The 14,278-nt window shown below is 49.6% G+C and overlaps 1 protein-coding gene across 3 annotated transcripts in view; it reads right to left on the bottom strand.

Moving 5' to 3' along the window:
• Positions 1–3,978: 3,978 nt before the first annotated feature.
• Positions 3,979–14,278, bottom strand: part of EMC4 (ER membrane protein complex subunit 4) — an 89,846-nt gene continuing 79,546 nt past the window's right edge. For all 3 annotated transcript variants that reach the window (XM_085642484.1, XM_085642403.1, XM_085642568.1), the window contains exon 6: positions 3,979–4,294. In XM_085642484.1, coding sequence (XP_085498610.1) covers positions 4,259–4,294 — 36 coding nt within the window. In that variant the 3' untranslated portion in view covers positions 3,979–4,258. The remainder of the gene's footprint in view (positions 4,295–14,278) is intronic.

The raw sequence follows: 14,278 nt of genomic DNA, 5'->3' as shown, positions 1-14,278 counted from the left end.
GGGATTTCTAACATACCATCCGGGACTGTCCCGCCATTCACACATACTGGACACGGATATTGGGAGAGTTGAGTAAGGTGCTTGAGACTACACTTCCCCTAGACCCTAGGTTCGTATTGCTGGGAATATCCCACGACGTTGACGTTGACCAGCGCCTTGAGACCCTCCGGGTGAGCAGTGCGCTATACAAATGCCTATGATTGATTGATTGACTTGAGTCGCCCACACCTAATTTTTGCATTATTGGCATTAGTGGTGGCGAAAAGGGATGTGGCACGCGCATGGGGGCAGCACTTCCCCCACAGGTAGATGAATGGAGGCGGGGAATGGACCTCTACATGGCGGCAGAAAGGGTCACATATAAAGCGAGAGGTTGTCTCCGGAAGTTCTGTAAGGTAGGGGGGAAATGGAGGAAGTATCACGGATTGGATGGGGGTTTGGACCCTGACTAGCGAAATGTGGGCCTCTTCGAACCTCATTGCGTTCAGGGACGGAGTGCTCGGGGATATGCGTTTCAGACCTCGGGGGAGGACGGATGGAGAATGGGGTAGACTCCAAAATGTGTCACCGGCTGCAGAGCCGGATCTTAGGGGGGTATATGTTATGGAAAAGTTGCTATGGGCGGCAGGTGGGGGAGCGGGAGGGTACTTGGGTGCAAGAATGACTATCTGTGACACGTTGGTTGTTCCTGTTTTGGTTGGCAATGCAAATAAAAATATATATATAAAAAAAACAGGTCTACATCCTAAACTGTTTTTTTAACCATGAACTGGTGTGTATTTTCTGCTGGGGTTTGTTGTTGCGTCATATTCTCGTGTGTTATATTTTATACAGCAGGTTTAGTTTTTAAATTTCCTACAACATTCGTCTACAGCTTCTAAAATTAGCCCATTTATCAGTACTAATTCAGACATCTTGCTTGCCCCCTTCTATAACATTGCATCATGGACACTAAATATTTAAACTGGCACAGCACTGGCTTAGGAGGCAAATATTTGAGAATAAAATCAACTACCAAATGGTATAAAAGTGACCTAGCTAAAATGAAAAGGGCAATGCTTGTAACGCAAAGTAACAGTTATCAAAATAACTAGCAAGGGACACCACAAGTCCGGCTGTGCAGTGTGTTGCAGGCTCCACTCGGGTCATTATTCCTGCCTCACAGCAGCACCCTAAATTGCTGGACTTCGGTTTTGGCTTAAATAAGGAGGTTCCTCTTCATGAAAGGCAGAAATTCCCTTCTTCAGATGAAGCAGCAAAGTTTTTTTCCTTGGTTCGGGGTACAGACGTTAATTCTCAAAAGGCAGACAGCCAAGCATCCTGGCTATGGCCCTCACTTTCCTTTACACCGTTGCGCAGACCTCTGAGTAAAGGGTGACCAGAGGATATATTGGAAAAGGATCAGTATACTCGCAATACTGCGGCAGCTGGCCTAGACTCTACTAGCCACTGCGATTCAAAGGTAGCCCGAAACTTTGAGGGGCAAACTGATCATGACAAACTACTTTTAGGTGTGTCGTAGCCCCATGGCGCCTGGCTGTAGGGGAGTTGAAACTCTCAGAAGAGTAGTGACTTCCTGACTGACTTCAGGTCAATGAAATAGTATTCGTGTAGCCTTCTCTCCAGCAGGACCCTGCCTTTGGCCATTTTAGTGTCTAGTGGTTACACTGTCACAAGCATTACCGGGTGGGGACCTCCCCCAGTTTGACAGATACGGAAGAGTTTTGTAGTTAAGACCACACCTGACTACAGTCCAAGGTATCAAAAGGACGAGCGTGGATGGTCCTGGAGTCTCTTCTGTGGGCATTACACCTTGCCAAGGAGGTACCATGAGCTTCTTATGTCTTTTACAGTTTTGCAGAGCACATCATTTTATGATACTATGAGGGACAGTCACTCGTTGAGCGCTCTTCTGCCCACCTGCCCGCGCCATGTTAGATTTCAATACGCACAAGCAGGAAAAGAATACGGGTATATGGACCACACATCTTTTCTGGTGCATCGTATATCACAGAGCGCAGACTGACAGCATGTTCCACAAGTTAATCCAGTGTTTAAGACAATGAGGTTGGGACGGACTAAAGCCACCAAGAATCAGTTCTGTTTGCATTTTACACCATTCACTGATGACAGAACCACAAGGACTGTAAACCCTTAGTCGTCCTCTTCTTGGTCTGTGACACTATATGGTGGGGGCAGACTTGGTAAAGAAATGTTCTCTCTCACTGGACAAATTAAACACACACACTGTGGAAAACACAGTAAAAACAAGCATTGACATAGCCAATAGGTCTCGCCTATGGGACCTTATAAGTGTTTAGCCATGCAAAGGTTGATGTTGTTGCACCAAGGATATTGTGCTGCATAACTAAATACTTATAAGGTCCCAAAAGCGAGACCTATTGGCTATGCTTGTTGTTCCGAATAGATCAGGCTAGGCATACCACTAGGGCAAGTCCAATGAAGTTTAAAAGACAACACACCTCCATGGATGTCAGGTTGAACGCAATTAAAACACAGATGAAAAATACAGAGCATGGAAACTCATTAGACACATTAGGCTAGACTAATTCACATTAAGATGTACTTATGCAATACTTAATATCGAATGTGCACAAGAAAGAGCTAGGGATAGTACTTTGAGATAAAAAGATGGGTAAAACGCATCATCAAGATAACTGACTGAAGGAGTCGTCTTCTTAATTTTTTATTCAAGTAGGAACAATTGGTTACAATTTCCTCAGGTAGTTTTTTACCGTCAGAAAAATACTAGAATAAGAACCCATTTTCTCCACTTATGGGCAGGTTAGCACAAGCTTCGGGTTGAAGGCATTAGTGCACTCAGTTTTAAAAGTAGACTGAAGTATTCCCATGGGGGCAGAAGGAGGCAGCCTGAGAACAGGGTGCTCTGTGAGGGGGTAGCTATGAAGCGTTGAAGGTAGCGGAGGTCACAGAGCACGAAGCGCATTTCATAAAAAAAACACGGGAGAGCGCGTGAACGTTTCCGAGGTGAAAGTGGGTGGTTAATGGAGGTAATAGTTTCGTACATGCTACGGGTAAATGTTCTGTGAAGAACAGGTGCATTAGGTAAACGCACATATAAAGGGGATGGTCACGGAGACGCCGGTCTCGCGATGGTCTGCTTTACCTCCCTCCTGCAATGTGTCCTAAAAACACCGAAAACACCACATGCTTCTCAACAATGAGTGGACTGCAATCTGCTCCTTACGGCAGAAGACGGCGCCCCTGCCGCTACCTGGCATATGGTGGCAAAAGGCCCTCTTCAGACCACAACAGATGGCAGACAAGGACAACAGACGGCCGTCAGCCCTGACAAATGAGGGGGCAAGAAGCTTTGTTTGCCAAGCGACAAAAGGCGAGAAGGGCAAAAGACAATTGAAAAAAGAAATCATGCATTATGTGTGTCATGCTGAAAACAAAAATGCGTTGATAACGTTGACGGACTACAATGCCAGAAATGACAGCTTAAAACTTCAACACACCAACCTCTGCACAAATAACGACTAACTTAGTTTTATTACAGGAAAACGAACCATGGAAACACGTGTATAGGCATTGATGTAGACAGCTGAAAGAAAGACAAGGTAAAGTAACAGCGTCTGAACCTCAATCTGAAAATAATGTTTAGTCCATGCAATTTATTCAAACACAATGATCCAAGGGTAGAATGCAGATGCCACAATGCGAGCCGCTGCTCGCTCCCGACACCAAAACGCTATGGGAGTGAACATTTAGACAAAAGGTGGGACAAACACACGCCTTTGGTCAATTGCTTGCTTTCATTTTTGAAAGACACACGCAATGACCAATGAAATCTGTGGGAGTTACCAAAATCACAAGGACAATTTTAGGGGAAGTTTGGAGTGCTCACAAGAAGCCTCCCATTGGGCAACGCATGCGCGCTGCGCTAGGCTCGACCTAAAAAATAAAAGTGGAAAGGAAATTACATACAAAATAAAATATTACAAACAAATCTTTATTTTCAACTTGTTTTACTGAAGGCATTTTTAAATCTACTATTCCGATAAACAGCGATGCAGCAAAGGCAGGTCCAACAGTCATTCTTGTAGAAAGAGCAATCGACCTCTACCACGATAATCTGGAGCGGCAAATTTAAATCGGAGCTCGGAGGTGGAATGAGGCCGTCCTGGGAAGAAGGGCAGTGTTTCTGTTTTAAATAACAAAATCAAGTGAATGGAAATGATGTGCTGGTCTTTCTAATCTGACCGTGCTTCACTCACAGAATGACTCCTCCGCCACTGTACTCCATTCGCTGAAACAAAATCAAGAGAACACAAATTAGTGAAATGCACGATGATCTGCGTTATCAAGTGGAACTGGTGCGAGGACGGCACCTAAGGTGTGCCTATATAACATTAGAGCTGTGCGAGGATGGCACCTAAGGTGTGCCTATATAACATTAGAGCTGTGCGAGGATGGCACCTAAGGTGTGCCTATATAACATTAGAGCTGTGCGAGGATGGCACCTAAGGTGTGCCTATATAACATTAGAGCTGTGCGAGGATGGCACCTAAGGTGTGCCAATATAACATTAGAGCTGTGCGAGGATGGCACCTAAGGTGTGCCTATAGAACATTAGAGCTGTGCGAGGATGGCACCTAAGGTGTGCCTATAGAACATTAGAGCTGTGCGAGGATGGCACCTAAGGTGTGCCTATATAACATTAGAGCTGTGCGAGGATGGCACCTAAGGTTTGCCTATATAACATTAGAGCTGTGCGAGGATGGCACCTAAGGTGTGCCTATATAACATTAGAGCTGTGCGAGGATGGCACCTAAGGTGTGCCTATATAACATTAGAGCTGTGCGAGGATGGCACCTAAGGTGTGCCTATAGAACATTAGAGCTGTGCGAGGATGGCACCTAAGGTGTGCCTATATAACATTAGAGCTGTGCGAGGATGGCACCTAAGGTGTGCCTATATAACATTAGAGCTGTGCGAGGATGGCACCTAAGGTGTGCCTATATAACATTAGAGCTCTGTTCTACTGTATACGATTGTCAATGCCTCTGATTGACCAAACAACAAGCACTTGTGAAACACCCTGATGTAACTGGGTAATACGATACAATGGTGTATTTATTGCTCAAATGTTGAATCTAAGGAAGATTGTAGTGGAGATGAACAGGTGTTTATTTAGGAGGACAAATAAACATACACCATCAAGTACAAAGCAGTCTACCACAAGGCTTCCCGCCACTTAGTATCAGACTGCTATTCAGTCGAAACACTCACAGACACCATATGTATGTATGCATCCACACACAAACACACACACACATCCAAACCAGCTCTCCCTAATAGAAATCTATCTCATTTAATAAATGAGCAAACATTGAAAGTAATCAGCTTATCTTTCTTGTCCCATTGCTCTGAACATTAGTTGCCTCGCAACAGTCTCTTCTCTACATAAATTTTACATCTGAAGAATCCCTATAACCATAGTTTTCTTCCTATTTCCACAAGATAACATTAACTTCAAAATCACTGTACACGTCCTAACCTCCTTCCTCCACATTACAACATTCCAGAAAAGAGCAATATTCCAAAACATGTTTCCATCCTGTAGTTTAACAGAATTCTCTCACTTTAACCCACATGCTTAACTCTTAACTAGCAACCAGATCTACATATACAATTACCCAATCACCGAACATAATGCGACTAATTCAAAGAAGAGTTGAAAGGGTTAACATCCTTCTCCTTAGTAACAAACATTGCTTCTGGGTGGTGGGTTTCACCATGCCACCAGACACTGATGGTCAGAAACTCTTCACACTAGGTAGCCGAACTGCTGTGATGTTCATGCTTCAAGTGCCTATGCCGAGGTATCAAAGAAGTTCCTATGCCGAGGTATCACAGAAGTGCCTATGCCAAGGTATCACGGAGTCTGTTGCTCAGGGCCAAGCCCAGGGGACCAGCTCCTCCACACTAATTAGCTAATCTCGGTGAATAAAGGGAGTGTCAGAGCACTGGGTATCCACTTCTGAAGTAGGGCAGAGCAATGTTCACCTCAAGGAATCAAGTCCAGCTGGCCCCCTACAACATCACCAATAAGAAACATTACTCACTTATAATCCTAGTTGTACATCATGGGTGTGTATATTCTACACATTCTTAAGCTCCATGGCTGAATGTATGGTGATCACATCTCTGCAGGTTACTACAGACACTGTTTCAAGTTGAGGAACTTTGTGCGACAATCTAAGGCATTCTGGGTCTTTAAGTCTGGTTTTGTTTCCATTAAAATTAGACTAACACCTGAATGATGATTTGTGGGTCAAACATTCAGGACTGGAGACAGAGTTTGTGATCCACTCGAGTGGAGTGGTCGCCCTGGCCTAAATGGTGGAGGTTGGGAAGGCTTTGAATCCAGAGAAAATGTCTAACCCACAGAACAAAGATTGAAAAACGACTTTGATTTTCTCTGCAATTTATAAACAGACCAATAGAATAGCAAGCTCCTCACAGACTAGAGATAAGAAGCATAGCCAGGCTTGCAGAAAAAAAATACCCAAGTAAATTGTGCAAGGTTGTCTGACCTGTTCTGGAGTCAACCAATGGCATGAATCATTAAATTGTAGTACAGTGAGGTGAACGCTAGCTGCGTACATCCGCAAGCCACAAGTCCAAATCCCAGTAAGGACAACTGAGTCCTCTATCAATCTAACACTGGTAAACGTAGGACCGTTCAATTAACGAAGAACTACCCCGGTTAGTTACACAGCTCTTAGCAGCATAATTGTGAATGAAGAACTATATTGAAGAAAAAAAAAAAGGATTATATATTGCACTCCCTTGGTTTTTAAATGCTGAGCTGCCTTTCATACAGTTCTCGCCTTAGAGTGATGGTTGGAGGATGGACGTCTAAGCACACGGTGATGGGATTTCTATCCGTGAAGTATGTGGGATGTTAGGTTATAGCGGGATTGAAGTTCCCAGAGGGACCATGAGGCACCTTTAGAGGACAAACCTAAATTAAAAGTAAGATATGTGTTCTGCTGGAATTTTGAAAATACACCGCCATGAATAGCAGAAACCAATTTCAAGAAATGCAAATATAAGCCAGCATGCAAAAACCGACACAGACTTGTTTTAAGCCTTAATGTGAATAGATGCAGTAAGAAATCAGATTAATAAAACACCAAGAACAGCAAGACTGTCAAACCCCAAGAAAAGACGAGACAAATGAACCTATAAGGTTTTATAGGGAGGCCGTGGGGCCGCAAAAGTGATCGCGATCGTGATCAAACATCAAAGCGGCCTGTAGCTCTAGGCTGGCCTGGTAGCACTTTTTGGAGCCCTCTCAAAAAGTCTCACCAGACCAGCGCATGCGCTGGGTCAGGCGAGACCTAAAAAGGCTGACAGGTAATCTTTAACTGTGCCTAGAGCAAGACCTCGGTGGGATAAAAACAAAGCAGCCAATAACACATCTGACAGTTTTGCCTGCAATGTGTCCAACTGGCAGACACCGCACCACGCCACAAACTTGTCCCAAAGCCTTGCATAAGCAGATTTAGTTGAAGGACGATTGACCGCCAAAATGATACCAATAACGCTAGGCAGAAAATAAAAAGGAACCAACCGATGCAGGTGGCATGTATGGTGGGTTGAAAAGGAATGCCAGGCATCACCCCACTGGACAATCTGCGAGACCCATATGTTGGATGTAACGCGGTGCCACCCCTGCAGGAAATGGCTGCCTATTACAGAATGGTTCTGCGCCAATAATTGTGCACCAAAGAGGCTGGGAGGTGGGAGGTGGTGGAACCGAAGATTGGGATGAGCGCTGCTCCTGGCGACTAGCTTGTGTTCAATTGGGCCCAAGGCCTTTACCTCAAGAGAACAGGTAGTTCTGTTGTGTGGGCTGTGGGTCTGACGTTGTAGATATGCCAAGTACCTTCCATATCCCCGAAAAGGACTAAATTGTTGGGGGGAGATTGCCCAATGGGACTAACAGACCCAAGGAGCGTGTTGTGGCATGGTTCCCTTCAAAACGCTCCAGTGTCGAATCTGCCTTTTCACCAAACATGCGGAACCAGTCAAAAGGTGTATCCATCAATGACGCCTGGATGTCTCCCGTAAAGCCAGTGGACCTCATCCAGGCATTGCATCGAAGCGCCACACTAGGTTCCCATAGCCTTACCCAGGGAGCCTGGATGTCTCCCGTAAAGCCAGTGGACCTCATCCAGGCATTGCATCGAAGCGCCACACTAGGTTCCCATAGCCTTACCCAGGGAGCCTGGATGTCTCCCGTAAAGCCAGTGGACCTCATCACGGCATTGCATCGAAGCACCACACTAGGTTCCCATAGCCTTACCCAGGGCGCCTGGATGTCTCCCGTAAAGCCAGTGGAGCTCATCCAGGCATTGCATCGAAGCGCCACACTAGGTTGCCATAGCCTTACCCAGGGCGCCTGGATGTCTCCCGTAAAGCCAGTGGAGCTCATCCAGGCATTGCATCGAAGCGCCACACTAGGTTCCCATAGCCTTACCCAGGGCGCCTGGATGTCTCCCGTAAAGCCAGTGGAGCTCATCCAGGCATTGCATCGAAGCGCCACACTAGGTTCCCATAGCCTTACCCAGGGCGCCTGGATGTCTCCCGTAAAGCCAGTGGAGCTCATCCAGGTATTGCATCGAAGCGCCACACTGGGTTCCCATAGCCTTACCCAGGGCGCCTGGATGTCTCCCGTAAAGCCAGTGGACCTCATCCAGGCATTGCATCGAAGCGCCACACTGGGTTCCCATAGCCTTACCCAGGGCGCCTGGATGTCTCCCGTAAAGCCAGTGGAGCTCATCCAGGCATTGCATCGAAGCACCACACTAGGTTCCCATAGCCTTACCCAGGGCGCCTGGATGTCTCCCGTAAAGCCAGTGGAGCTCATCCAGGCATTGCATCGAAGCACCACACTAGGTTCCCATAGCCTTACCCAGGGCGCCTGGATGTCTCCCGTAAAGCCAGTGGACCTCATCCAGGCATTGCATCGAAGCACCACACTGGGTTCCCATAGCCTTACCCAGATAGTCCATGGTGGCTAAGCCGAGTGGATGACATTTGGCCACATGCCGACCATCTCAAATGGTTTGAACTAAAGAAGCTCACAGGTCCTCTGGGAAAGCAGGTAGGATCTCACTCGCCATGTCCCACAGTGCACGGGTGTAGCCAACTAGCAAACAGTCTGTGTTGATCAACGTCAAGGAGAGGCTGGCAGGGGAGAACATGCGCTTCACGAATGGGTCGACTATGTTTGACTCCCTTCCAGGGAGTGTAGTCGGAAAGGTGTTAAGAGTTCACTTTTAAGTGTTGGATACTGTACGGAAGTCTAGGTCTATGACCTCAGCAGCACTCATCCCCACTGGTAATGTTGGTGGCCTTGGGAAAGGGAGGAACCAACCCAGAATAGGGGGAAGTGTTTGGCCCATTGGCATCCTGTGGGCCCATGTGCCAGGTATCATCATAGGGTGAGGCACACTCTGCTCCATCCCCACCTTTGTCGCCATCAGGCTGGTGCTGATCAAAGTTCGAGAAAACAAAGCTGGCGCAATGTCTGCGCGCAGCAGTGGAATCCTGTCGGAATCAGAGGGATTCAGTAGGGGTTGCAGCACATCAAGTGCTGGATGTGGCCTTGGTCGAGTATGTGGAGACGCCGGCTGGGAGTCGAACGCCATAATGGTTTGTGTGTCGTCCGCCAGCATCAACGCTCAAGGAACCAGCACAGATCTGGACACTGAAACGGGACCATAACTGGGTTCAAGGGTCCAAGACAGTGGCATGGGTGAACCCGCCTTTGGTAACCTGAATAGGAGCTGGGAGAGTGCCTGAGATGCGCTTGCAAAGGCCTCCAGCTGCTGCATCATCATCAATGGACCTGGGAACTCTCGGTGCATCGGGACACGGGACCATAACTGGGTTCAAGGGTCCAAGACAGTGGCATGGGTGAACCCGCCTTTGGTAACCTGAATAGGAGCTGGAAGAGTGCCTGAGATGCGCTTGCAAAGGCCTCCAGCTGCTGCATCATCATCAATGGACCTGGGAACTCTCGGTGCATCGGGACACGGGACCATAACTGGGTTCAAGGGTCCAAGACAGTGGCATGGGTGAACCCGCCTTTGGTAACCTGAATAGGAGCTGGGAGAGTGCCTGAGATGCGCTTGCAAAGGCCTCCAGCTGCTGCATCATCATCAATGGACCTGGGAACTCTCGGTGCATCGGGACACGGGACCATAACTGGGTTCAAGGGTCCAAGACAGTGGCATGGGTGAACCCGCCTTTGGTAACCTGAATAGGAGCTGGAAGAGTGCCTGAGATGCGCTTGCAAAGGCCTCCAGCTGCTGCATCATCATCAATGGACCTGGGAACTCTCGGTGCATCGGGACACGGGACCATAACTGGGTTCAAGGGTCCAAGACAGTGGCATGGGTGAACCCGCCTTTGGTAACCTGAATAGGAGCTGGGAGAGTGCCTGAGATGCGCTTGCAAAGGCCTCCAGCTGCTGCATCATCATCAATGGACCTGGGAACTCTCGGTGCATCGGGACACGGGACCATAACTGGGTTCAAGGGTCCAAGACAGTGGCATGGGTGAACCCGCCTTTGGTAACCTGAATAGGAGCTGGAAGAGTGCCTGAGATGCGCTTGCAAAGGCCTCCAGCTGCTGCATCATCATCAATGGACCTGGGAACTCTCGGTGCATCGGGACACGGGACCATAACTGGGTTCAAGGGTCCAAGACAGTGGCATGGGTGAACCCGCCTTTGGTAACCTGAATAGGAGCTGGAAGAGTGCCTGAGATGCGCTTGCAAAGGCCTCCAGCTGCTGCATCATCATCAATGGACCTGGGAACTCTTGGTGCATCGGGACACGGGACCATAACTGGGTTCAAGGGTCCAAGACAGTGGCATGGGTGAACCCGCCTTTGGTAACCTGAATAGGAGCTGGAAGAGTGCCTGAGATGCGCTTGCAAAGGCCTCCAGCTGCTGCATCATCATCAATGGACCTGGGAACTCTCGGTGCATCGGGACACGGGATGGAACTGGGTTCAAGGGTCCAAGACAGTGGCAAGGGTGAACCCGCCTTTGGTAACCTGAATAGGAGCTGGGAGAGTGCCTGAGATGAGCTTGCAAAGGCCTCCAGCTGCTGCATCATCATCAATGGACCTGGGAACTCTTGGTGCATCGGGACACGGGATGGAACTGGGTTCAAGGGTCCAAGACAGTGGCATGGGTGAACCCGCCTTTGGTAACCTGAATAGGAGCTGGGAGAGTGCCTGAGATGCGCTTGCAAAGGCCTCCAGCTGCTGCATCATCATCAATGGACCTGGGAACTCTCGGTGCATCGGGACACGGGACCATAACTGGGTTCAAGGGTCCAAGACAGTGGCATGGGTGAACCCGCCTTTGGTAACCTGAATAGGAGCTGGGAGAGTGCCTGAGATGCGCTTGCAAAGGCCTCCAGCTGCTGCATCATCATCAATGGACCTGGGAACTCTCGGTGCATCGGGACACGGGACCATAACTGGGTTCAAGGGTCCAAGACAGTGGCATGGGTGAACCCGCCTTTGGTAACCTGAATAGGAGCTGGAAGAGTGCCTGAGATGCGCTTGCAAAGGCCTCCAGCTGCTGCAACATCATCAATGGACCTGGGAACTCTCGGTGCATCGGGACACGGGACCATAACTGGGTTCAAGGGTCCAAGACAGTGGCATGGGTGAACCCGCCTTTGGTAACCTGAATAGGAGCTGGAAGAGTGCCTGAGATGCGCTTGCAAAGGCCTCCAGCTGCTGCAACATCATCAATGGACCTGGGAACTCTCGGTGCATCGGGACACGGGATGGAACTGGGTTCAAGGGTCCAAGACAGTGGCATGGGTGAACCCGCCTTTGGTAACCTGAATAGGAGCTGGAAGAGTGCCTGAGATGCGCTTGCAAAGGCCTCCAGCTGCTGCATCATCATCAATGGACCTGGGAACTCTCGGTGCATCGGGACACGGGATGGAACTGGGTTCAAGGGTCCAAGACAGTGGCAAGGGTGAACCCGCCTTTGGTAACCTGAATAGGAGCTGGGAGAGTGCCTGAGATGCGCTTGCAAAGGCCTCCAGCTGCTGCATCATCATCAATGGACCTGGGAACTCTCGGCGCATCGGGACACGGGACCATAACTGGGTTCAAGGGTCCAAGACAGTGGCAAGGGTGAACCTGCCTTTGGTAACCTGAATAGGAGCTGGAAGAGTGCCTGAGATGCGCTTGCAAAGGCCTCCAGCTGCTGCATCATCATCAATGGACCTGGGAACTCTCGGTGCATCGGGACACGGGACCATAACTGGGTTCAAGGGTCCAAGACAGTGGCAAGGGTGAACCCGCCTTTGGTAACCTGAATAGGAGCTGGGAGAGTGCCTGAGATGCGCTTGCAAAGGCCTCCAGCTGCTGCATCATCATCAATGGACCTGGGAACTCTCGGTGCATCGGGACACGGGACCATAACTGGGTTCAAGGGTCCAAGACAGTGGCATGGGTGAACCCGCCTTTGGTAACCTGAATAGGAGCTGGGAGAGTGCCTGAGATGCGCTTGCAAAGGCCTCCAGCTGCTGCATCATCATCAATGGACCTGGGAACTCTTGGTGCATCGGGACACGGGATGGAACTGGGTTCAAGGGTCCAAGACAGTGGCAAGGGTGAACCCGCCTTTGGTAACCTGAATAGGAGCTGGGAGAGTGCCTGAGATGCGCTTGCAAAGGCCTCCAGCTGCTGCAACATCATCAATGGACCTGGGAACTCTTGGTGCATCGGGACACGGGATGGAACTGGGTTCAAGGGTCCAAGACAGTGGCATGGGTGAACCCGCCTTTGGTAACCTGAATAGGAGCTGGGAGAGTGCCTGAGATGCGCTTGCAAAGGCCTCCAGCTGCTGCAACATCATCAATGGACCTGGGAACTCTTGGTGCATCGGGACACGGGACCATAACTGGGTTCAAGGGTCCAAGACAGTGGCAAGGGTGAACCCGCCTTTGGTAACCTGAATAGGAGCTGGGAGAGTGCCTGAGATGCGCTTGCAAAGGCCTCCAGCTGCTGCATCATCATCAATGGACCTGGGAACTCTTGGTGCATCGGGACACGGGACCATAACTGGGTTCAAGGGTCCAAGACAGTGGCATGGGTGAACCCGCCTTTGGTAACCTGAATAGGAGCTGGGAGAGTGCCTGAGATGCGCTTGCAAAGGCCTCCAGCTGCTGCATCATCATCAATGGACCTGGGAACTCTCGGTGCATCGGGACACGGGATGGAACTGGGTTCAAGGGTCCAAGACAGTGGCATGGGTGAACCCGCCTTTGGTAACCTGAATAGGAGCTGGAAGAGTGCCTGAGATGAGCTTGCAAAGGCCTCCAGCTGCTGCATCATCATCAATGGACCTGGGAACTCTCGGTGCATCGGGACACGGGACCATAACTGGGTTCAAGGGTCCAAGACAGTGGCATGGGTGAACCCGCCTTTGGTAACCTGAATAGGAGCTGGAAGAGTGCCTGAGATGCGCTTGCAAAGGCCTCCAGCTGCTGCAACATCATCAATGGACCTGGGAACTCTCGGTGCATCGGGACACGGGATGGAACTGGGTTCAAGGGTCCAAGACAGTGGCAAGGGTGAACCCGCCTTTGGTAACCTGAATAGGAGCTGGGAGAGTGCCTGAGATGCGCTTGCAAAGGCCTCCAGCTGCTGCATCATCATCAATGGACCTGGGAACTCTTGGTGCATCGGGACACGGGACCATAACTGGGTTCAAGGGTCCAAGACAGTGGCAAGGGTGAACCCGCCTTTGGTAACCTGAATAGGAGCTGGGAGAGTGCCTGAGATGCGCTTGCAAAGGCCTCCAGCTGCTGCATCATCATCAATGGACCTGGGAACTCTTGGTGCATCGGGACACGGGATGGAACTGGGTTCAAGGGTCCAAGACAGTGGCAAGGGTGAACCCGCCTTTGGTAACCTGAATAGGAGCTGGGAGAGTGCCTGAGATGAGCTTGCAAAGGCCTCCAGCTGCTGCATCATCATCAATGGACCTGGGAACTCTTGGTGCATCGGGACACGGGATGGAACTGGGTTCAAGGGTCCAAGACAGTGGCAAGGGTGAACCCGCCTTTGGTAACCTGAATAGGAGCTGGGAGAGTGCCTGAGATGCGCTTGCAAAGGCCTCCAGCTGCTGCATCATCATCAATGGACCTGGGAACTCTCGGTGCATCGGGACACGGGA

This window comes from Triturus cristatus, chromosome 1_1 (assembly GCF_964204655.1).
Source record: "Triturus cristatus chromosome 1_1, aTriCri1.1, whole genome shotgun sequence".
Taxonomy (NCBI): domain Eukaryota; kingdom Metazoa; phylum Chordata; class Amphibia; order Caudata; family Salamandridae; genus Triturus; species Triturus cristatus.
This window is presented reverse-complemented; position numbering and strand designations above follow the sequence as displayed.